Here is a 25,892-nt window from a genome sequence, read left to right as displayed (position 1 = left end):
TTACTGCATTAGACATAAAATTATTTGTATTCCTCCTGTTCATCTACCTCAATCTTGTTTTTTCTTTGTGAGGGGGATGTTCAGGTATTTTAAATTATAAATTGCTGTCGGAGACAGCCAGTAACTGCAGATATAATTTCACTCTATATTTTTGTATGTGCACAGTTTTGTAATTCTCCTTGTGTGCCTTGATGGTAGCAAACTTAAGGGAAATGTTGGTTTTCATGTTGCTTAATGCATCACTACACTTGTGGCATGGTCTTCATCCAATATGATTTTTAAATACTTTACTTCTCAATTTCTGTTTTTCACTGCTAGGTAGCAGCTTGGGTTTTTTTTCCAAGAAAAAGAAACACGGAGATCCTAATTCTAAAAAGTAGGAAAAAATGCCATTAAAAAATGTGTTTATGGCATTAAAATGTCAGATTAATGAGTAATATTTTCTTTACCAATAAAATAAACTAAATTTTATTAATTTGAGATTTTTTTTTTCAAAAACTGCTTGATCTCTTTTTCTGAGGGCTTTAAGAATGTTCTGAAGATTATGACAAGTATAAAATAAAGACAATTTTAGAAACTTACATTACTTTTCAAGAATTTTACGCATTTTGCATAAATTATGGAAGAAAAAGGCCAATATTTTCCCTGCCTTTCTGAGTTTTCTTATTTAACAGCTCAAGAACAAAGTGACAGGAAAAGCAGTTTTTAAAGCTTTTTGAGATTCGAAGCATCGTACTAAAGCTTTAAAATTAACCAAAACAAAATCCTAATAAAGTTTTCTGACAGAATGAAAAAGTACAATAGAACCACATGATATCAATAAACAATGCAGTTAGCACTCATGAGATTGTCTGAGAAGCTAAGAAAATACTTGTCCGTGAAGGGTGGGAATGAGCTTGTGATAGTGAATGTCATTTCATGCAGTTCTTCCCAGCACAGTTTCAACATTGAGCCTCCTGAGTGCCATCCAGCAACCCCCTGATGTTTAGGACTCACCAACTCACAGAGACCAAACTGAGAAATCTGCTTTGTTGAGTTCACTTGCTTCATGACACAGGACTATCAAATACAAATTTTAAAAGTGCAAGGAAACAAGCAGCAGAACCAGTTGATTATGATGGGGAACAAAGAATGTCACAAATAATAAATGGAGCCAGATATGTAAATACTGTTTAAGAAAACTGTCTGTGATATGGACCATAAGTGTATACAGTTTTTGAAAATCTTCATAACAATTGGGCAGCATAAGTAATTCCAAAAGGATATGTTTCAGTGTTACAAGTGTAATAGTCAAATTTCAGTCCTAAACAATTTATAGTTTAATGAAATGTTTTAGAGGAAATTTCAACAGGGTCAGGAATAGTTAATGAATTTCTGCCACTGAATAAAATTAATATTTCCTGGTTTTATGTTTTGAAAAATGTCCAAATTGCTTATTCTCTCATTTGAGTGAATATAGCAATGTTGAAATTAGTCATTAAGTTCTGTTGCCTGAAAGAATTGTATATATTTTTGATTGATATATAAAAATTGATTTATATTTTATTAGATAAAATATATATTCATATATTCATTGAACTCATACTGTTAAAGAATTTAGTGTCACAATTTTTGTATTCCTTAAAAGGTGGGCAAACTGAATAATAGACCTTTTCCCTAGAGTATAAGTTGTTTTTTTATGAATACAATATTGATAGAGCACCTGAATTTTTTTGTTTGGATTTGGAAATAGAGTCACTTGGCAATAATTACATTTATTTGAGAATGTTGACATTAAAATATATTTAATTCCTTCCTTCTCTCTCCCCTTTTTCTCCTAGGGTGGGTGCAAGTGTACAGTTTTCCTGTGAGGACAATTATGTACTGCAAGGTTCTAAGAGCATCACTTGCCAGAGAGTGACAGATACACTGGCTGCCTGGAGTGACCACAGGCCGATTTGCAGAGGTAACTGCAATTCTTTGGAATTTTTTTGTGAAGTTTGGAAGGGTAATTTATAGTTTTTGCTGCAATTAAATTCAAAAGTAAGCAAACTAAAACAGGGAAAAATATCTCATGCATATGTGTATATATGATTATAAATGTACAAAGATTTTTATGTAGCTTGAAGTATGCAATCAAATGTGTAGAAAAACTATCAATTTAGGGAACAAATTTCACTTAAATAGCTTTAATTTCACTTAGTCTTTCTTTTTGTCATGATAAACTTACTTTAAATAGAACTGATTGGTGAGGTTTATGTTAATTTTTTCTAAATTAATTACTAAATATGAGATTCTCACTATCATATTATGTTTTTATCAGTCACAGATATTTACCTAGTCTTGATTTTTCAGTAAATTCCTTTCTGTTCTTCTGTTTTGGTCAACTTTACATAAAACCTGACCTTCTAACATATTTCTAAATGTTTTTGCATTTAGACCCCCCTGCTTTAAATTCCTGCCCACCCCACTTTTAAGGAGGAACAGGGGAAGTGGCTTTGTGATATTTTCTACGTTTTTCCATTGTGATCTACTGTCTGTAAGAAAAAACCAGAAAAATATATAAGTGCTGCCAAAGTACATCAGATCTGAGGTGTATAGGAAAATATTAAGAATGGACCACACCAGGGTCACAGGCAGGGAGGCACCAGACGCTGCTTACATTAGCTTGGTGCTGATGTGAATGCTCCGAGTTTCCTTTAATTCCACACAAAAATCTTACAGCAATCCATTCCTGCTTCCTGTAGGCAGAATGCAAGGCTATCTAACATTTTTGTGCAATCTTTTGCAATAATTCCATTTCCTAAACAGACCTCTGGGCTCAACTTCAGTTGTCTTCTTTCTTGGCTTTACTCCTTTCCCCTGCCCATCCTTTTAGCCTTATCTTAGAAGTTTGAATAGGAGAAAGGTAAAGGAGTAACAGCTTGGATCAAAAATCTCTCTACAAGGGAGATGTTTCTTAGTCTTTCTTCTTTGAGGACAGCTACAGGAGGGACTGACTGGTGGTTTTTATTGCTACAAAGTTTCACCTCTGGATTAGTGTCCGCTGTAGCAGACCTTAGGCAGGAGGAATTGAAAATAAAGTAAGAGATTGTGTGATAGTTATGGTCCTGGAGGTATAGTGTTTCTAGCAGTTACTAGAAAGAAAATGCCCTGTATTTCAGATCCCATTATTTCATCCTTGTTATTCCCTCAATTAAAAGAATATAGATTGCTTAATACAGCAGCAAAGTGTCAAGCTTTCTGTATTGTTAGTAGGCAGCATAGTGTGGCATCCTTAAATGTGATTAGCTTTTTGTGACACTTAGGGACATGGTTTGGTGATGGACTGGACAGTGTTAGGTTAAGCCTGACACTCGGTGAGCCTAAACCTCTTTCCTAACCTAAGTGACTCTGTGACTTTCTTTTTCCATGTTAAGTACAGACACCTTTTTAATAACTGTTAAATGATGCTTTTGTAGAATTTCCTGTGTAGATGAGGGGTTTGTTTAGACTTCTACTGGGATTGTAACAGAAGATTTCCATGTGAGATATCTGAGACTTAAATTGGTGAGTGGCTGTTAAGACAGTTTTGGTCATAAACATGGAATCTTTTGGATTCATGGAATCGTGGATTAGGGTTGGAAAGTGTAGTGGTTTTGATTTGTTAATTTGAGATTTTACTAATTTTCAGATTTTTTAAATTAATGTGTTGATGAGTGTGGCAGGTTTGCTGTTGGCTAATTATTAGTGTACTTTTTGTTGTGAGATAGGATTAGGAGAAAGGTAAAGTAAGTTTAAAACTTTAAAAGGGTATAAAGAAAATTTTATTAATAGTAACTAAAAGAAAAAAAAGTAGTAAGAATTAAAACATGACAGAAGGGAACTTAAAGATCATCTAGTTACACTCATAGACATAGGCAAACATTTTGACAGAAAATGGATTTCTAGTTGATTTACCTTGTCATAGAACTATAACAAGTTCTCAAAGTCTAGTCTCTCATATCATAATAAAGAACCAAGTTTTGGTAGTAAATTATGATGTTAGGATAGAAAATCTGATAGTTAGTTTCATCTAGTTAGTTTTTTCCTACTTGTACCAATCACACTTCTACTCATGGAGAAGATCAGGCTTCCTCCCAGCAGTTCATGAAGTAAAGAAACACCCATATTTCATGCTTTAGAATGGAGGCAGCCACAGAGAGAGATGAAAACTGAAATTTTCTAAAGTACCAGAGATATATTGTGTGTTTTATTCCAATACTCAGAAAAAGAATGACCAAGTTTTTAAAGAATCTAATCATTCCTCTTGCCTGTACTGAAACTTAAGTAACTGAAGGTACTACATTCTATTAAAAGGTAATGGAATATATATGGATAGATTCTGAGATTCTGAGATTTGTATCTAAGAAATTCTACAAAGTATATACTTCGAAATTTTATGATCTAGACTCTCTGTTTAGCATTTTTACAAAGTACTGTAATACCATAAGCATGACAATGACATTTTGAAATATTCTGAGTTCTGTAAATCTGTGTCACTGGAAATGATATGTCTAAATATTTTAAATACTTCTAATTACTTAAATATTTTCAGAAATTTGAATTATCTTCTAAAATCTATCCTTAATGCTCTTTAAAAGATAACTGAGTATGTTAAGTAATATATTTTTAAATGCTGACTATCTGGGTTTGCTGAATGTGACAGAGAGATTGTGATGGTTTCAGAACTAAATCTGCTTTGCCAAAGTCAGACTGCATACTGCCTTGAACCATTTTATATTTTTTTCTTTCTAATTATATTTCCTGAGGTGTAAAGATCTGAGACACCACAGAAGGTCATCTTTAGGTTAAGGACATGCAGTTACATAAATATTGAGATACATGAGTTTCTTACTCCAAGTCATGGGGAAATCATGAAGGAAAGCACATACTGGCCCTTACATTCATGGGTAGAAGGCTCCCTCCATCTATTTGGAAAGGGTAAATCTTTCTCCAAACAGAGTATTGATATGATAATTTTGAGTATTTAATCTACATAAAGTAAGAATAAAATATTGTAAATGTTGGGGTGATTAAATTGCAAAGTGCTCATTTCTTCCCCTGTAGGTAAATTGTCATTATTTTTTTTTTGTCTGGCTGAAATATTTTTAAGGGCAGATTGTTTTGGAATACTTTCATGGCAAGTTGTTGCTAATGCTGTGGCAATTTTATAATATTTATTTTAAACAGAGCATCCAGTCTAAGGCAATCTGGTTTGTTGGTTATCATTTTAGCTAGAACATGTGGTTCTAATTTACGTGGACCGAGTGGCATTATCACATCACCAAATTACCCGGTTCAATATGAAGACAACGCACACTGTGTGTGGGTCATTACAACAACTGATCCAGAAAAGGTATGCTTTTTCTCTTGTCTCAAGTGAATTTTGGATTTGTCTGAAAAATATTTTATATATATTTGCAGAAATGCATGAACACATGCAAGTCTGTATTTTCATTTAAACACAAAAAGGAACAGAGCAGAGTTGTTACAAAAGTACACTGGGCTCTAGAGAGGAGAAAAGTAGCATGTGTGAAAATGTCCACTCAGAGTAATAGGTCTACTAAAAATTTTCAAGTTTTAAATACATTTTTAATGAAGTACAGAAAATCGTAATCAAAATTCCACATTGCTAATTAAGTTAATAGTGAATTTTTCATGTTGCACCTTGATACCTAATCACTGTTGAATCTTAAGATAAGATTTCTTGTCATAAAAACTGTACATTACAGGTAAGTATTTTAAGAGTTGTTAGTTATTTTACTACCTGCATATTTTCTTTACAATCCACTGTTTTCCAGTAATGATTCTTAATACATAACTATGAATTAGTAATTGCATAAAATAGTGGTTATAACAGAATATTTTTACTGTTTTTTCTGTAAAATCAGTAAAGGATGGAAACACCCTACCTGTAGGGAAAAAAAAAAAAAAAAAAAAAGAGAAGTTGAAGAAGTACTTTACTTATATTGGGCTTCTGTGTAATGAAATGCTGAATAAATGACTTGCTATATGGCAGGGAATGTATGATCTATATGTACTTTCATAATTGCAAACCATATATTTCCTGTGCAGCTTTTTGTAAGACTGTATTCTTGACTTCTTTAAAGTAGTTAAGGGAAAAAAAAAAATCTTACCATAATTAAGTGAAAATGTTGAGCTGCAGAAAAGATAAATTTCCTTCATGCTTTCATAGTATATTTTTGATATTTAAATACTGTTGCTTTGTGAAGTTAATTAAATTCACTTTTTTCTTAAAGAGGATTCAGTTTGGCTCAGTAAAGATATGTATTCAGGAAAAATGGGCTATTGTTGTCATCTTATTGTATTTCATATTTCTGGAGTCCCATCTTAAAGTCCATACCTTCTTGCTGGTCCTATTATGTAGCTCCTTTCTGCAGCACAGTTCCTCATGGCTTCCACAGGGGCTCATCCTGGGCTCTCGGCCCACCCCTTTTATCCCAGTTGCCTTCACAAGCTACAGCTGCTGCCCAACTAAGGACTTTGCAGCTGTAGCTCATTTAGAATAGCTGGGACCCACTTATCCAACACATAGATCTTACAGGGACTCTCTCCACATTTCCCCCTTTTTCTATTACTAACAAATATAGTCAAATACAGTATAGATATTCAAGTACAATATATGCATTTCCTTACAATACACACACAAATACAATACACACATTCCCCCATGACTCAAAGGTCATGTACAACACACAGCTTCTTGACTCAAAGGCCATATTTCTCACAGCTCCTGGCTGCCACAGCTCCTTGATCCAATAGCTATGTTCTTCTCTACAGCTCTTCAGGCTGCTACAGCTCTCAGGCTGTCCTATTTTCCACAGCTCTTCAGGCTGCTACACCTATCTTCCACAGCTCTTCAGGCTGCTACAGCTCTCAGGCTGTCCTATCTTCCACAGCTCTTCAGGCTGCTACACCTATCTTCCACAGCTCTTCAGGCTGCTACAGCTGTCAGGCTGTCCTATTTTCCACAGCTCTTCAGGCTGCATACCTCCATCACGTCGGGGTCACCAATTATTGTTGTTATCTTATTGTATTTCATATTTCTGGAGTCCCATCTTAAAGTCCATACCTTCTTGCTGGTCCTATTATGCAGCTCCTTTCTGCAGCACAGTTCCTCATGGTTTCCACAGGGGCTCATCCTGGGCTCTCGGCCCACCCCTTTTATCCCAGTTGCCTTCACAAGCTACAGCTGCTGCCCAACTAAGGACTTTGCAGCTGTAGCTCATTTAGAATAGCTGGGACCCACTTATCCAACACATAGATCTTACAGGGACTCTCTCCACAATGGGCAAAAGTACAAGACTACCATATTGAGAAAGATTTCACTGTAGTGGGACTCCTCGCAGAACAGAAAAAGCTGTTTTCAGTTCCAAACTGACCTGCTATATTTTATTTAAAATAGTATTAGATGTGAATATTTCTCCTAGAAGGACTTTGACTTTAAAATAATTGCATTTTATAGAAATTATTAAATTACTTTGCATTTTTAAATATAGAAAAGCATTTAAATTATGGAAAATGTATGAAAAATTAATCTACTCAAATTTATATTCAGTAGTGTGCTGTCTTGTTGATTTTGCAAAACACAGTATATGTTTGTAAGAGAAAAATTAAATGTGTATTTTAAAGAAAGTTAAAATTCCCGCAAAGAGAGGAGCGTATTGGCATCTTCATGCTTTCTTTATTCGGTTAATTTTAATTTTAAGTAGAAAAATGGTACTGACTATGCTGTTAAACTGTCCAGAGTGTGTTTTCTAGGGGACTCAGTAAACCTCCATCTACTACAATAATGCACAAGTTCTCTTCATTCCGCACAATGTATCTTTCTCGGTGAATTTAGAATTTTAGTAGTGCAGAACTTGATGAGATTGGTGTGGATTAATTTGGACTTGAAAGTAGAGATCTTTGGGCAGGTTGCTAGTTCATCAGCTACAGGAGGAATTGCACACCCAGACAAATAAATTATGTTATGTTCAAAATGATGAAGTCTGAGAAAACACTTGAAGCTTTTACCCAGAAAAAAATTAACACTGGTTATATCCACTCTGTGGAAGGTAAAGACATGCTAACAGACACTGATAATCACAGCATGAGACAAAGAGGTGTAGCTTTTAAGTCTTTCATTTTTGACATGATGGGCAATATTGAATGTGTTACCTTTTTATTGAACTTGGATTTGTCTAGCAGTGCAAGCAAGGAAGAATTTTCTTAATTTGATATCTCTTGGAAAGGCTGTAGTTGTTTTAGGACTATGATGACTGTAAATGTGAAGTATTAAAATCAGACTTATTTAGGGCTTACAGTATCTTTAGGTTGCTTTCACATAAAGTCCACATCATTTTTATCATTATTGGCATTTCTATTCCCAAATAACTGCATTGGCAGTTAATACCTACCCTTTCAGTTAATAAAAGATGTGAAAGAAAATCATTTTACTTTACAGACTACCTGATTGAATGGAACACTACTTCTTTTTAATAAAAAAAGAAATTGCTAGCATTTTGAAATCTATGAACTTAAAAAAAAATCAATTACCAAAATAATTTTCAGCTTTTCAAAACAATGAAATTATTTTAAGATATGTTGAAAGTTTTGCGGATTTTCACCCTTGACTTTAATTGGAGAATGACAGAACTCTTGAAATTTGAACTTTGTACTGAAGGTCTGATTTTAGAATTACTTTGAGGAATCTACTCTTTTGACTTGCAGATTTGAAAATATTTATCAGACTGCTTAGGGTCCTGTTGATTTTCTTTTCCAGGAAGCAGACAGCTCATGACATACTGTTACTCTGTATTTTAAATTACTTTTGACTTACTCTAAAAGTGAATTTGTGGCCTTTTATCAGGTTAGGTTGCAAGTAGAATTTTAAAGATAAGATAGTGTTTCCTCTTAACATAACATTCAGTGAATTTTGAATAGGATAATGCATTAAAAGAGATTTCTAGGTTTCCTTCCACAAGAAAAAATCCCCCCAAAAACCACACAGAAAACAAAAACCAACGAAAAAAAAGCCCAACAAATCAAACAAACAACACCCAAAAAAACCATCCCAAAACCATAATGAGCTGGAATATTTTACTTTTTTTTTAATGGAAAAAATTTCTAAAATTTGCATTCTGGTCCTGGCATGGGGGCAGATTTTTAGTGCCAATTCAAAATGAAAACAAATTTCAACATCCTACAGAGACAGTAGCATAGTTTCAGGTCTTAGCCAACTGTATCAAGATCATTTAAAGTTAAAGGTTTCTCTAAGATTTATTTGTCTTTTTCTGAGCAACACAGAAATCTAAATTTTAGTCTTCTCCTGTTCAAAGGTATTCCTGCTTATTTCTTCCTTAACCATTTATTTGTTTCCTCTGGATCCCACTTATTGCAGCTTTTGATCAGCATCCTACTGAGTCATTTATTAGACTTTCATTACTTGTAAATACAACTTTATGGTGTTCTTCTGACTGTGTCAAGTGCATGCTGTAATTTTTTACAACTCTTCATTGTTTTAGCTCTTCTGTTATGCAATTTCTCAGCTTTCTAGAATCAGTTACTTTGAACTCTTTTGAGGACGTGCTGATGTTCTCGTTGCTCCTTCCTTACTGTTAGTATAATCTCATTAGATTATGTACTAACCATGCCTCTACCCCTTGCTGTTTCAATTCCTTCTCCAGACTGTGGATACTTACTGCCTTGGATTTCCTGCTGTTTTCACTGTTTTATGGTAACATTGCAAGGGCTCAGTTTTTCAGCCCCAGTGTGTCTATTGGATGGCAAGATTTGTTGCATTATGGCATTGTTGCTTCAGCACAGATGCCTAATTTTGCCCAATATTTTCCTGACTGATTGCTGATTGTGGTATAGTAGATGTGCTATGGGCTGCAATATTGCCAAGTTTAATGACCTGGTAAATAAAGACTGTGTCCCAGTTACAGGAGTTTTTATTGAAGGCTGTACTTTCTGCACCGTATAAAGCACAGATATATTGAGTATTTGTTTGAGCCTAGCAACTTCCTTTTTCTATAAAAAGTAAAAGTTATTCACTACAATTGACACAACTGAAGACACTAAAATTAATTATAGTGAGAGTGGGAAACTTCACGTACAGTTTTATGGGTTTGAGCTCTCAGGTATTTGTATGAAGTTGGATTATGCCTCAATATGTTGGCATAAAAATATATTGGTATAAAATGGTATTTCTGATTTATTGCCTTTCAAAGCACATAGCTGGGGAACTTCAAAACAACATTTTTATTCAGAAAATCTTTGCCCAGTTCACACCTAGGGAATTCACATACTGTTACAGTTGATTTTTAGATTATTTAAGATAATTTATTCTTGCAATATGCTTTAAAAGTGCAATCTTACTAGATAGCATATGGTAATATGCAGGGGGATTGAGTGAGATTATCTTGCTGATTCATGGATTGTTTCAAAAGTTTGTGGTAGCTCAGACAGGATCTGTTAGTGACACTTGTCTTCCATATAAGTAGCTTATGTATATATAATGCTCTGCAATGAATTCAGAAACTGTATCTTGTCCAATTAGGAGACTTAATGTTAGAGTGGGATTTTTGAGAATATGCCCTTAAACAGGGCACATTTCATTTCTTCAAATTTTCATTATAGACAAGGCTCCTGTCCCTCCAACTGGCTGATCAGATCATTCTGCCACACATAAAAGGTGATTTAGCATCTACAGAACCTGCAGTGTAACTATATTCTGGCTGGGGAAGAATCTCTTGCTTAGCACCAGATAGCTCATCCCTAGGAGATTATTACCATAATCCTAAAAAAGTTAATTTTATCTGAAGAATTTATCCTCTCACTCTGTGTCACCCTTTTGAGTTGCAGACATCTTGAGGACCAAAAATATGTAGATCTAGGAACTACTTTCACTAAACTTTTGTGTATTCATGGCAGTGTACCATTTCATGCTTGTGATTACTCAATTACTATTTCACAAATATTAGGATCGATTTAATAGAGTGAAGGACAGTCATTGTGGTTTTGGATTGCCTATTTTTTACATCCTATGCCTTCTGTATCCTACAAATACAGTAACATCTTTCTAAAACAGATATTTCCCATGGAAATGGAAAATGAAAGCAGCGATTTGTATTTTCTTATCTCCTTCATACAGTGTTAAAGCTTTATGCCATCTGTGAATGTACATGTTCTAATTTAAACTTTTTTTTTTTTTTTTTTTTTTTTTTTTTTTTTTTGTTATTTGCCAGAATGGCATCTTTGATTTTAGGGGGCTATGACATCATTGAAAAAGAATTCACATAGTTTAGAATTAAAATTACTAAAGTCCTAGTAATGAACTAAACAGCTACTGGTTAGGTTCCCTCTTGCCTTCAAATAGGCTTGTGTACTTATTTATTTTTTTTTATAATTGAGGATTACAATTTTGGAACAAAAAATATCTAAAGCATTTACATCACAAAATTCTTGTTGCACTATAAGGATGAGATTTTTCATTTTCAATGTCTTAAAATCTCTTACAAGACTTCCAGGGTAGTGTTGGTTTTATAGCATTAAATACATTTCAAAAAGAAACAAAGGTGTTTGTAAATTTTGGTATATTGTGCAAAAGGTTCTTATAAGCCTACTGGAAAAATCATGTTATGTTTAACTGATTCCCTACAGTATATGTTCATCTTCAATTTGAATTCATGTGCATAAATTGTGACACAGAGCTCCATATACATACACGTGTTATAAAAAAAATATTGTGAAAAAAGCAATCACAGTTTACTTTTAAAAATCATATATTTTTGATGGGTTTTGTGTTTTGTGTATAGTAATTGACATTTTTACCTTTCAAAACATCATGTGATTAAGATGTTAGAGCTGGAACAAAAGACCCCATTTTAACACTGAAGACACTTAGAATGGAATTTGATTTGCATGTATGGGTCCTGCATGTCTGAACTCTGTTTATATTTGATGTACATCTGTGGAATAGTCAGTAGAGTCAGAACAGGGCTTCACCTCCTCCTAAAGCACTCCACTAGAGGCTGATCAACTAAATCAGCACTGGGCTTTGCTTGCTCTTACTGTATCAAAACCAAAGGGGATATAGACATTCAAAATGTCACCCTGTAAGGTTTGGTATATACATGGTGGTGTGGAAGAAAATGTGCTACTGTGGATGAAGGATATCCTGCACAGATTGAATGGGAAGGGTCCTATAATGGCCATATATATGGAATGCAATAACATCACTTCAGACTGGGGTTATACCGGAGTTAAACTGTTGAAGAAAATCTCTCAGACATTAATACATTTATTTCTGAGAATTTTGATGGAACTGATAAACCCAAATCAAAGCCACTTTCTATATTGAGTTTAGATGTCTCATTTGAGCATGGATTACAAGAAATTTTGACTCTTGTTTTCTTCAAACTAGGGGTAGTCATGGAAGATGGATGCATGGGATCAATACTCATGACAAAAGCATCCAAGCACAAATTTCCTTCTATGCAAGGAAAGTATTTCCTGGTTGGCAAGAAAAGCTAACCAGAGGAGCAGTCTTGATGCCACTGGTGTTTATTTCCTGTGGCATTTGCTTTATTTTTCTCAAGTGATTTGTAACATCAAGTGCCAGAAACCACCAAACACTAAAGTTTTTTGCTTCATAAGGTCATTGTCACAAATACAGGCTGACAGTTATTATTTCTTACTATTTACCTTCCCTTTGACCTTTCTTCCATGCTCTTTTTGAGCAAAGGAAACTAACTACTGAGCCTTATCTGTCTTCAATATCTCATATGTGCTTTCAGGATATCAGCTAGATTCACACAACTGAGATTTAGCTGTAGGATGGGAATTTTATGAGACTCATATGGATCTAAGTATGACATATTGAGTTGGAAATGGCAGTTTAGGGGGAAAAAAAACCAGTAAGACTTCTGAGAAAAAAAAACAACTATAGAAGCATACACATGAAAGAATGGAAAAGCTGAAAAGGGGGATTTAACAGTACATTTGCTGTGATATTATAACAAGTCCATAATTCAGACAAGCAGTTGGAATGTATTAGATGGTAAAGCAATGCTCAAGGCAAACAAAAGTTTCAGTGTCCAAAAAAAGTCAGCAAACAACAAACAAACCAAAGATCAAATCCTTGGAAGTGATCAAAATGATTTTGCTGAATAAAAAATGTATGCTTTTTTCAAAGTTTAATGCATCCATTTCTTCATGTTCTAATACCAGATTGAGGACCCTGTCGAAAGAAAGCAAAATGTAATATTTTCACTGTGGTAGGTTTCTTCTGTATCTGCTTGGGTCAGAATTATATAAATCCATTATTGTGACTTTTTAGTTGAATACTTAATGCAGCAAAAGTGTTTGCCTTTCTCATACATACACTTTTCCAGACTGTATATCTGAAAACTTCACCATTATTTTGGCCTGTATCTTGAAAAACAAAACCAGACTATTCCTCTTTGAATTTTTATTTTATAGCTTAAAAAACCCCTTACTCAAAAAATGCACCCCCTCCCACTCAAGTCTAACTTATAAGTGCCTTTTTGTTTTCCAATTACCAGAGATAGTTTTTCCCACTTAAAAAAGTGGGAAAATAAAACTATTAAAAAAAACCAGGTACAGCTTCAGTTTTATAATTGACATTTATTATCCAGTCACTGCCATGTACATACTTCATTTGTTGCTGAGTGTTGGGTTGTTGCCTTCAGCTTTTTTTTAACAGAGAATTTTATTAGCTGCTCATGCACTTCCAATTCCTCCATCATTTCCTTCCTCCCATGTGATTTGTCCTTTCATGTTGTTGCTGTTTTGATCGCCATCAATGTATTTTTTCTGGTTTAGTTTTAATCTTTTCTTTCTTTTCACTTTATGTACTTTCAGAAAGCAAAAAAACATATATACAGTGTTCAAATATAGAATCCTACTAATATTCATCACTTAAACGGAGCTTAAAAACTGATAAAAGAATGGTCAGCTGAAATGTTAACTTTTAATTTTAACCAGAACAAAACAAGGAGTTTTTATTCATAGTTTCTTAATTACAATACTTTTCAGCAGAACAATGTACCCGTTGGTGTTGTGACATATTATGCCACACACACAAAAAACCTTATTTACACTCAATTTCTTTGTAGTAAAAGGGATTCAGACAACTTTATTAAACAGAGAATCAATTACTCTTTCTAAGCCACAGCTGAATATGCTTTAAATATATCTAAATACAAGACACTTTCTTTCCACATAGTACAGAATTCAAATCAATGTATTTGTCATCACTGCTGAAGATATAGACACATGCAAATAAACATTGGAATGTTTTACTTGCATAATACAAATATATAAATAAAGCAACATAAAATTATTACTATTCTCTCATTTAATTCAGGTTTGGGCTTTTTTTTTTTGGACAGGAAGTACTCCTTACAGAGTGTGCATCAAATGACAACATTCTGGCACTGTGTTAATAAAATCCTAAAACTAAATCTCCACTTTTTCTCTTACCTTGTTTGTTCTACAAATTATTTTTAATTCCCTTGAAGAACTATTAGGTTTATTCACCATGAAATTGTCATCTTGTGCATCAAAAATATCAAGGTTTGTGTGTAGACACTTTTCCCCATTTTTCCTGGAGTGTCTGCAACTATTGATAGTATATAATACCTGAAAAATGTCCTTGAAGTTTTTGCCTATATTCCTTTTTTTCGCTGTGCATTTTTTTTCACTTTTCAAGTATTCAGCATAAAATATCTTTGTACAGACACTGTGCAGCCTGATGGAGTTGGTAATGAGGCCATAAACCCACATTTACTGCACAAGGAGGCAAGTGCTGCCGAATATTTTATGCTCCTATAGTTCTTTGATACCTCACAAAGCACATTCATTTGCCTTGCCTTGGAACATGAGTGTTGGTGTTCTTTTTATGTGTTTCTCACCATTTATCTTCTCTTGTAGATTATTACTTGGGTACATTTTCTGCTGGGAAAATGTCAGCTGATAGCTTCTAGGCAAAGAATAGAAAAATCTGAGAAATTCACAGATTGCATAGTGAACTGCACATATATAAATATTAGAAAAAAAATAGAATATTCTAAAAATATTATTATTTTCTGATACTTATTACTCTCACTTTGCTTTAGCAATACTATAGATTTCGTGTTGGTATCACAGTAAATAGAAACTTGCAAGTATTTACATAATAAATTTTTAGAATTTCATTTAATAACCTCAACTTGGTGTAATATTAAACAGGAGACTCATATTTTTAAGACCTATTGTAGAGAGAGAGAAATAAATGGAGGACCAAATTATTAGCCAGGTGTGTAAATTGCCGATTTCACGAAGATGGCATTAAAGGGGGAAGATGTAATTCTATTTATTGAAATTTTTACTTAGTCTTGAACTATAACAAAGTTTATAGTAAGTTATGATAGAATTAAAAGATTTTCAAAGTGTCATGTGGCAAATTCACCCCACTAGGGCTGATTTGATAGCTGAGATAGCATGAGAAAAGCAAACTGCAAGGGTGTCTCCATAATTTAAAGCATTTAAGTGCACTCCCTAAAATAATTTTACTTTATTAGGGTTTTTCTATCTTCAAAGTAAACTCCTCAAATGGTATTGTAGCCCATTTAAGATGAAGTTTTCTCCTGACGTTCATTAAGTAAAGCTGGAATATTCAATGCTTAACGTGACATATGGACAATAAACTCAGAAATGTTAAAAAAAATAAAATATCTTTGTTTGAAAGGGTGCTAATGTCTAATTAAGTAATATTTTGAAATTCTGGAAATGTGAATTAAGAATTTTGATTAGAGCTTTTTAGAAAAGACAACATTACACCAAAATGTGATGCTACTTTTAAGTAAATAGAGACAAACCTTCAGTCCTAAAGTGTGATCTCATCAAGAAGCAAGGCAGGGATTATTACACCTGCTGTATATTGTGAAAGGATTAAAGCAGATTAGCAAGATGATTTGTCCCAAGAAAGGTGTGGATAGACTTGAAGTATGTTAGGAAAAAACCAATGGTTCAGCACTTGGTGGATATCTAAAATCTTCTAAGAAGCACCACTGTAGCCAAACCCCAGAACCTGGTCCTTCCTATCCTCAGCTTCAGTTGGCTTGAGCACTGAATATTTCAGCATTGATTTGATCTACAGTACAGGTAACAGACTCTTTACACTATCTTTTAAACATAGCTTTCAATTTAGCAGGTACTATCTAAAATCCCTTGGGTTTATGAGCCTTAGGGTCTATATCAGTCAGTCACATGTCTATGTGTCAGTCATTTCTTTAAGATTTCTGACTTGTTTAATAAATAATCCTTGAAACAGGATGCAGAAAAAAAGGTTAACTACCCTTTTAAAACTTGCCCCTATATGTTTCTAAAAATATCACCCATAAAGTTAAAAGTGAGAAAGTGAGGATAAGGTTTACACATGAGATCTACAAGTGCTTAATGCTAATTTACGGTACTAGAAAATAATAAGTGCTTGTTTGTCACATCTTCAGTCATTACTCAGCTTCTATGCAATTTTTTTTTTTTTTTTTGCATTATTGCCTTGTTTTCAGCAGGAAGTAACCTGTTTAAAGATTTTTTTTTCATTCCTTATATTTTCCAATATTGTTATGAGACAGAACTTGCAGGGAAAATACTGGGTTTGATTACTGGTCTCATCTCTGTATCCAGGGGAAGAATGGCTTAGACAGAGCTTGTCAGGTTGGCCAGACCTTTTGCATGCAGAAATTATCTCAGCATTTTACTCTTCATTTATTTAATAGCTGTTATCACTGTTTCAGGCTCACTGGAAAGGTAACAAGTGAAGAGCTTGCAGCATAATTCAGGTGTTCTGTAAAGAGAACAGAGAAGAGTGCGGGCCAGAGGGCAGGGAACCTTGCAGTTTTCTCTGCTGTCACTGCCTTTATGATGGATTTGATCAGTATAAACCAGAGTTCATGAAGCAGTGTTTAATCATAATGTCACAGGAGGAACAATTTCACAAATCCAGAGGAGGGTACATTCATATCATAAATGCAAATAAGCAAAAGACAATGTCACTGCAGGTTTTCTTCCTATTATTGCTAAGATTTTTGGACCTATTTATTTTTGCCAGATATGTATTGCATATAATTTTTTTAAGAGATTCATACCATAAACTGAATAGTTTGTCCCCTTGTATAATTTTTTTTATTATAGGCCTTGCTATTTTATTTTCCTGTTTCTAGTAGAAAGTAGAGATTTTTGCAGAATCACAGAATCATTGAATATCTTGAGTTGGAGAGGACCCATAAGGATCATCAAGTCCAACTCCTGTCCCAACACAGGACAATTCCAAGAGTCACACTATGTTCCTGAGAGCGTTGTTCAAGAGCTTCTTGAGCTCTGTCAGGCTTGGTGCTGTGACTGCTTCCCTGGGGAGCTGCTCCAGTGCCCAAACACCCTCTGGGTAAAGAATCTTTTCCTGATATCCAACCTAAACCTTCCCTGACACAGCTTCAGGCCATTCCCTCAGTTCCTGTCACTGTCACCACAGAGCAGAGATCAGTGCCTGCCCCTCCTCCTCCCCTCACAAGGAGCTGTGACTGCAGTGAGGTCTCCCCTCAGTCTCCTCCAGGCTGAACAGACCAAGTGCCCTCAGCTGCTCCTCACACAGCTTCCCCTCAAGGCCCTTCACCCTCTTTGCAGCCCTCATTTGTCCTCACTCCAATAGCTTACTATCTGTCGTGTCCAAAACTGCCCCCAGCACTCAAGGTGAGGTCACCTTAGTGCAGGACAGAGTTTTCAAGGTGAGGTCTCATCAGTGCAGAGTGGAATAATTGGAAAGAATCTTTCTTTTCAAATTTTTAAATGTGATGACCCTATGTGGATTTTAAACATTAGATGTGGTCTGAGTCAGAATAAACTTGTGATATTGCAGAAGTTGTGTCTTCACATAGATGAGGAGGAATTTAGTGCAGTTCTCTATGGAAAAAAAAATAAGAGATTATTGATCAGACTCTTGAAAATAAATTAAAAAATATTAGCAAGTATCAGTAGGAAATCTTAGTGTGATTCTATAAAAATGATGTTTCTTGTTTTCTGCCTGCTTATTATTTGAAGAGAAAACTGGTTGTTTTATTTATGATATTTGGTTAAGTGAAAGTTAGTACTATTTGCTGTATGGCTGAGTTTCAGTAAATTCATAAGTAAAACCAAATCTGTGTTCAAAAGTATTCTAACACTTACTGGTATTTTTTTTCCAATGTTGCATGTATTTCAAGGAGATATATACTGTTTCCACTTGAGTGTATACTGGTATATACTGTTGGTTTTATACATAAATGCAATTCGTCAAGTTTAATCATTCAGGGAATTGTGGATTTTTTTAGACTGGAAAATACCTTTAATACCCTTGAGTCCAACTGTTAACCCAGCAATGCCAAGCCTACCCCTAAACCATGTCTCTAAGCAACATAGCTACACATCCTTAAATGCCTCCAGGAATGCTAATTCAGCCATAGCTCTGGGCAGCCTGGTTGAATGCCTGATCACACTTTCAGTGAAGAAATTTTTCCTGATATCCAATCTAAATATCACCTGGCACAACTTGAGGCCTTTTCTTCTTGTACTGCTGTTTGTTACCTGGGGGATCAGCCTGTATCTGGCCACAGCTTCCTCTTAAGCAGTTGTAGAGAGTAAAAGGTCTCCTGTGAGCTTCATTTCATCCAGACTAAACAACTCCAGCTCCCTCAGCCATTCCTCATTAGACATTGATGCATTTAATGACAAATAATAACCTTTGAGCATGACAAAATTTCTTAAAATTTACTACTGGTTTCTTTTATTGAAAAGCTATATGTAATGATGAAATCAAAAATGCTGTATGAAATTTCACATCTGATTAAATTATCCTCTCAAAGAAATCTGACTTTGTTGAGATAAAACAATTCCAATAATAATAATTTTCAATTTGTTAAAGATCATAGATTAATTACCTCTCATTTAGTAACTGGAATCGATTTTCCTTCACTTTCCATTGAATGGACTCTATTGATTTAATGGATAAACAAGGTCTATTTTTTTTAAACATTTTTAGTGATTTTTATTAATTGTAATTATACCATGTAGCCTAAAACTCATGTATTTCCAAGCTTGTTTTCTTAGTCTCTGGGTACTCATGTTCACAGACTTTAATCAGTGTTTAAATCACAAAACAATATACTGATTTGGTCTTTAGAGATGTGGGGCATCCTCTTCTTGATTAAAATTGTTTAAGGGTTTAATGTATCTGCATGGAGCTGTTCTCAATATTGTGCTCTCAAAGGCCTTCTCTTTGCACCTTTCATCACGTCTCAGGGCTATAGAGTAACTCCTCTATTATATTAAAAGAAGCAGACATATTAAGATCTGTGTAGTAATTCCACTGATGCACATGGGAGGGAACCACTGGACAAATTCCTGCCTTAGGAAGGGGCACGGTGAAGAAGCTTCTTTTCCAGGACATGGGAAGGCATTTAATTTTTCAATTGTCTTCCTAAGAAAAGGGAAAATAGAGCCTAAAGCATCCCTGGCAGTTTGCTGCATAAAAATTAAAATCACAATGGGGGTCAGCATGCCTTTTGAGATTTTCATGCCTTTCAGAAAAAGGAAGCACCTGTTAAAATGATCTTCCTTTTCCTTTTAAGATGACAAGTAAGAACACCGATTTCACAGCATGGTTTTCCTCTTCATCACCATCAGTGGTAACTTTGCTCATTACAACAAAAGGAAATATTTTTAACCTAGTGAAGAGCTTAGTAATTTAATAATTACTTAGCAATAAATTATCACTGGTACATAATTTGCTTACTGATATTTCTGAAATATATATAAGCAAAGACCTGTGCACTGTGGTAAAGTATTCAGGATTGAAGTGAGGCATAAACAGAGGCTTCACTGAAAGAATGAGATGTAGGTCGCTTTAGTTACAATGAAAGTTTAAAATGGAGACCAGCTCATTAGAGAAAATCACCATTCTGCCTGAGAAGGAAAACACCTTAGGAGAAGTTCATTCCTCTCTAAGCAGTTCTCATTTCAAATTTGGTATTTAAATAGGTGGAAGACAATGACAGATGCTGTAAAATGTGAAGTTTGAAGCTGTGGAAATAAGAAATAATTATTTTTTTTCTGGACTCCAAGTCTGATTTTTCTCTTATGGCTGTTCTGTTTTGCAAAGCACAAGACCTCTCTTTTCATGGAGTTCACAGACTGCCATGGGGGGTTTTGTTCATGCAGGTTTTAGCCTCTCTGCAGATGTCATTCTTCCAAGCTGTGTTCTCTATAGTTATTTATTAGCAAAAATACCTGGCAACAAGTACAAGTGTAAATAAAAAAATCTGATTTATTTATTCAATCAAAATCTAGAAGTTTCTAGAAGGAAAATCTAGGGATTTTAGGTTAAGATGCAAAACACATTTTCTGTTTAACAGCTTTCTTCACTTCACAGGTAAATCTTGCAGAAACTTGCATCTGCAGAGCATGAGCACAATCTCAGCAGGTGGAAAAATGAAAGGAAGATAGGACAAGACCCAAGTAGGGCTCCAGTTGTCCTAAGAGAATAAATTAGGCTGTGTTTACATCAGTATTAGCAGTACAGTGCACCACAAGCAGCGTTGTACTGCAGAACAATTAGTGCTAAGGGCATGAGGTTCTCACTGTGTATATTTCAGAGTTTTTACTGTGGACTGTTACTTTACCCTGAATGCCTGTTACTGGCTGGAGAGCACCTTCCATCTTTTTATGCAAGAAAAGAGAAGAACCTATCTGCTTTGAGACTGCTCTGTGATGCAAATCAAAGCACAGTAAGAGCAGATGACTCGAGATTGTTTCTGAAGTGCACCCTTGATCAAAGCCTTGATGTAAATGTATTTTTAATCTCCTGGTACAACCATCATAACACACAGAAAAGCCTGACATTTGCAGGCACATTTTACATGCAGGATTTGATTGGGTCAATGGACAAACAAATGAAGACTCAGAAATGTCCTTTTAAGATTTTATATATCTTCATGAAATTCAAATACAAATCCCACACAACAAAGTCGCTTCAGAACCTGCTTTATTCAGGACATTGCCTATAATGAATGTATTCTTGCTACCCGCTAGTTGTTTGTTGGTTTATTTCATTGGTTTTTTTCCAAGGCAAAAAAGGCACTTAGGTAGAGTATGCACACTGGCAGAGTATTTGTGTCATGTTTTAATTCAGACTTTCTCACAATTAACATAATAATTCTTAATATTGTTCTGCATTATCAGACTGTTAACAGCTTTCTGAATGATCATTATTTTCAATTGTGGCTTTTGAAATATTCTATGTCTACAGTGCTTACATTATCTTTCAGGAGAAGGTATTGCATTGCACGTTTTACGTATGTGCAAATCTATGTAGAAAACTAAATGCTTACAAATTACTTTTTTCTACATTAGTCAGTTATTAAGTCTGTTTAATTAGTAGCCTTTCTGCTCTGATGTTATCTAAAGGGAAAATATATGTTCATTTTTTCGTCAAATAACTATAATCAGGGAAAGCTACACAGGAATATCTGTCCTTAAGCAGATATCTCACTGCCAGTCTGATGAATAACTCTTTTAGCTACACTTAAAACAGTGAGAGATCAATTACCTGAAGCACCTTTAGACATAAATGGGTAAAGATCTACATTTGGATGTTTTAGAGCACATTTCAATTACTGCACCATAAATAATTCTTTCTGGCCTCCAGCTTCTGCATCAGTAAATTGTGGACCTCTCACAGTTCCTGTATCTCCAGGCAATGTGAGGATTTTACCTCACACTTTCAAATTACGCTAGCCAGCTATTTAGATTTATACTTAATTCCAACTCAAGTACTTGTTTTTTCAATAAATTTCTATTTGCCTTTTTTTTTCTTCCCTCTAAAGATGAAATTTAAAAATCATTTTACAATGTGTATTTGAGCACATCTCATTTCTATTCAAGTAAATAAGAGACATGTTTTCAGAATAACTACTTTTAATGCTTTTTTTTGGTTTAACTTAGGCAAATCAAAATACAGCTCTTGAGTTGGGTTTAAAATAATGAGTGAGGTGGCATTTTTATTACTGCGCTAGTTTTATGGTAATTTAGTATAATCACTTGAACTGTAATAAGCTTTATCATTTTAGTTGTACCTACACTGAGCCAGGGAATTAATCAGATTACTTCCAGAGGTCACTTGCAACCTAAATGATTCTCTGATTAACCAAAATGATTGCAACATTGGGAATATTTAATATGTTCATACATTCATTTCTCAGGTGCTAGGCATTCACTTCCTTTCCTAATGACATAAGAATGACCAAGCATGTTTGTGGCATTTCAAGTATAACCAAATGCTTATAGACAATTTTAAAGACATTGCAGCTTTTCATTTAAGCCCTGTAAAATGCTAATGATAATTATTGAATGTATGTGATTATATGAGCAGGAGTTTGAAAAAGAAGGGCCAGAAAATATGATTTTTTACAAGTTTTGATGAAGTTTTACAATAAATTAAAGGCATTATTCAAGAATTGTAATTCTTGTAAATATCTCACTATGATGACTTTATCACTAGTATTTGGAATTAATTGTGTCAGATCTTTTTCTTGCTCTACCAGGTAAGATATGAGTACTTAAAAATCAAGAATATTTTTAAAATATTTAAACATATTTAAATATTATTTATTATATTATTAATTATATAACATTATATATATTATTAATTATATAACATTTAATATTACTTATAATTATATAATAGTAATTATTATTATTGATTTCTTTAAATTAATTAATATTTTATAGAAAGTAATTTTAGTAATTTGAATTGCTTAATATTCCCAAACCCAAAGAATAATGGGGTCAATTTCTTTTAAAAATATATGACAGCTTTAATAGACATGAGTAATATTAAGAGATCTAGTTTGAATATTTAAATATTGTCTTCAACTTTCATTTTAAGTTCACGGTTGGACAGCTTCATCATATGGGGATCAAAGATTTGTGTGGAGTTTTTGACCCTTCCTGTGTTGTTCCAACATATCATTTTACTGTGAATAACTAAGTGACAGTTTGGAACATAATTAATTCACTTCCCCTTCAAGAAATATTCTACCTTCCTCTTGTACTTAAATAATATGCAGACAAAATTTCAAATATTGAAGATATAGTCATAGCTGTCAACCATTAGGACAGTGATAGACTACTACAATTGACTATTATTTATTGAGTTTTGTACGTGTTAGGGTCTAAAAACTTTCACAATTATACAGATCGAATTTTTGCTTTTTTCCCCCAATTTCTCTGCATGCACTAGCATTCAGACAAGCTGTAGTTGGTTTCACAAATTAGTGTTCTAAATTCAAAAATCCTGAGGAAATCTTCATTGGATCTGTAAACTGAATCCTTGCGTGTGAGGCAGAAACTGCTCAGTCTGTGTATGTCTTGTAATTCCCAGAAATCTTCTATTGGTGGTTTTTGGCTGGTGAGGTTTGAATCAGATTCAATGAAACAGATAGAAAAATGCTAATGGGTATTATTGACACAGAACACTGATCTCTCTGACAAAAGTACAACTTTTTTGGTGCAGTGTAAAAATGCTAATAGCACAGTCCAAAGGTCTCCAATAAGCCATAATGGCAGAATTAATCTCCATGAGCCATTTTCTGAGACTTTCTACATATTCATATTTGCCCTTGGTTCATGTTTTTAGGTTATCTTTGCAATCACATAATGAAAAATGTTTTTAATAAAAACAAAAAAGGGTTATTCTGTACAGAAATAGAGACAAAAAGAAAAACTACAACAAATTTTGGTTGTAGCACTTTGGTTGTAGCACTTTGGAATAGTCTTTTATAAGAATGATGGACAGTTTGTAGTATTAGAAACAAAATTGATATATGCTTGCACTATCATTTTCTAGATAATACGGAATATATTGGAAAATTAAGAAATATGCTGTCATTTCTCACGTTTATTTTGTCTGTCATAAATGTTTCTGTGAAGCTAAATGAAACACCTCCTTTATTAGTATAAGAAAGACAAAATTGGTCTTATTGCAGCTGTCAGATTGTCTCCAGATTCAAATATATTTTCATATAAAGCAATATGCAAAACACTTAAAGAATTAATATGCCAGTAAAGATTTTATTGAAATCATTAGAATATATCTTTATGTATTCTAAGCCTATCTATAACCTTTTTATGGAGGCACAGTATATCCAGATATAATTGAAGTATTTTTTTTATTTAGCTAATAAAAATTTCTACCAAATAGACACTGATAGTGATAAAGAGAGAATACAATAGTTTGGAAATGGCATTATAGATCCATATTTAGATTTAATAACATTAGGATAGTCTCAAATGTATTTGTTTTTTTAGTATTGTTATCTAGATTTGTAATTAATAAAGAACCTTGGGGTTTTTTTCCTTTTAAAAAGTGATTAAAGGATAGGAATATAGACAGAATAATTCTTTATTATGCCACACCTACATTTTTAAATACTTCTTGAATCAATTATTACATGTAAACATTTTCTGTGATAGAAAAGCAAATGTTGAACTTTGAATTGGCATCAGACATATTTTATTTCATTCCACGCAGTCTCACTGGCCGTTTATGTCTCTTAAGAGCAGGGAAATGAGAGCTGCTCAATAAGGCCATGCTATTGGCAGGTATTAAGTTCTTCCTTTACACATAAACTAACTCTTGGTTAAAGCAAATGATAGTGGAAGCCAAACAGAAAGAGAAGTAGTTGTGGAACCAAAAAAACCCCAAGCAACAACTTGACATTACAATTTTCTTTATTTCTACTCTTTATTTTTAACTAGTGTCTTTTTAATGAGTATCACTGTGTAAAGAGTTATTTGCTCCTAACAGTTAGATACGCATTCTTATAATTTCTTTATTCTTTGTTTATTTGGATTTTAGAGAGTTGAAAAGGCTACATATTTATCAGAACACCTGTTCTGTTCTGTTCTTTCAGAGGTAAACTTGACTTCTTTTTAGTTTTAAGACTGACCAGCTTTGAAAATAATTGCTTTTGTCTGCCTCCAGTTTTATTTTTTATTTTAAGAAAGGATCAAGATTAATTTGTGTACAAACTCCTATCTTTGCCAAAGATTTCATATTAGTGTCTTAGCTTTTTGCTTTTCCTTTGAGGCATATTGTACATTGCCATTAAGGCAGCTTGTAGAAATTTTGCAGAGGAGAACAACTGAAATTAAAAAAAAAAGAACAGCCCACAGTCAAACCCTCAGAACTGCTTTGTGCTCAGTTTCCTGGTCATTTGTGGCTGTGGAACAAAAAATAAAAATCTCCTTAAGTGCCATATTTCAGTTTACATGATACTTCTATCTTTCCTGAAATCTATCACTTTTGAACACATATCTACTAGCCAAGCTATTCAAGCTAACAAGAGTCCTTCCAAAATAAATTTTACAGAAGTGCCATTTTAGTCCAAAAGCATTGTATTGTTGACACTACAGCCATGCTATTTTGTCATATTCAGAAACTCCAGCTGAGTACTTACGTGATTTATACTTTTTCCTTTGCTTAAATTTCTGAGAACTAAATATTGTCTTCTATAAATATTTTTTAAAGGAAATAGTTTCTATTTGGTTGATATTTTCCTTGAAGATTCAGGTCAAATTGGCACAGCTTTGCAGTTGAGGTCTCATAAATGTTGATTGAAGAGAAAAAATGTCTCCCCATCTGTTGCAGACAGATGTATGCTCTTTTAAGGTGTCTGACTTTTTCAGAGAGGTGACTGATGATTTGTGTTCAGCTAGTGTTCTATTGTGACATCCATATCCTCTTCCAGAGAGCTGTTACCTGACTAGCTGTCACTCATTCTGTAACTGAG

The 25,892-nt window shown here is 33.9% G+C and overlaps 1 protein-coding gene across 1 annotated transcript in view; it reads left to right on the top strand.

Moving 5' to 3' along the window:
- CSMD1 (CUB and Sushi multiple domains 1) overlaps window positions 1-25,892 on the top strand; it is a 1,067,119-nt gene that overhangs the window by 739,766 nt on the left and 301,461 nt on the right. The window contains exons 9-10 of the mRNA XM_059468452.1: window positions 1,821-1,945; window positions 5,235-5,356. Of these exons, the coding sequence (XP_059324435.1) occupies window positions 1,821-1,945; window positions 5,235-5,356 (247 nt within the window). The remainder of the gene's footprint in view (window positions 1-1,820; window positions 1,946-5,234; window positions 5,357-25,892) is intronic.

This window comes from Ammospiza nelsoni, chromosome 3 (genome assembly GCF_027579445.1).
Source record: "Ammospiza nelsoni isolate bAmmNel1 chromosome 3, bAmmNel1.pri, whole genome shotgun sequence".
Taxonomy (NCBI): Eukaryota; Metazoa; Chordata; class Aves; order Passeriformes; family Passerellidae; genus Ammospiza; species Ammospiza nelsoni.
Note: the sequence above shows the minus strand (reverse complement) of the source record. Positions and strands in the feature narration are given on the sequence as shown.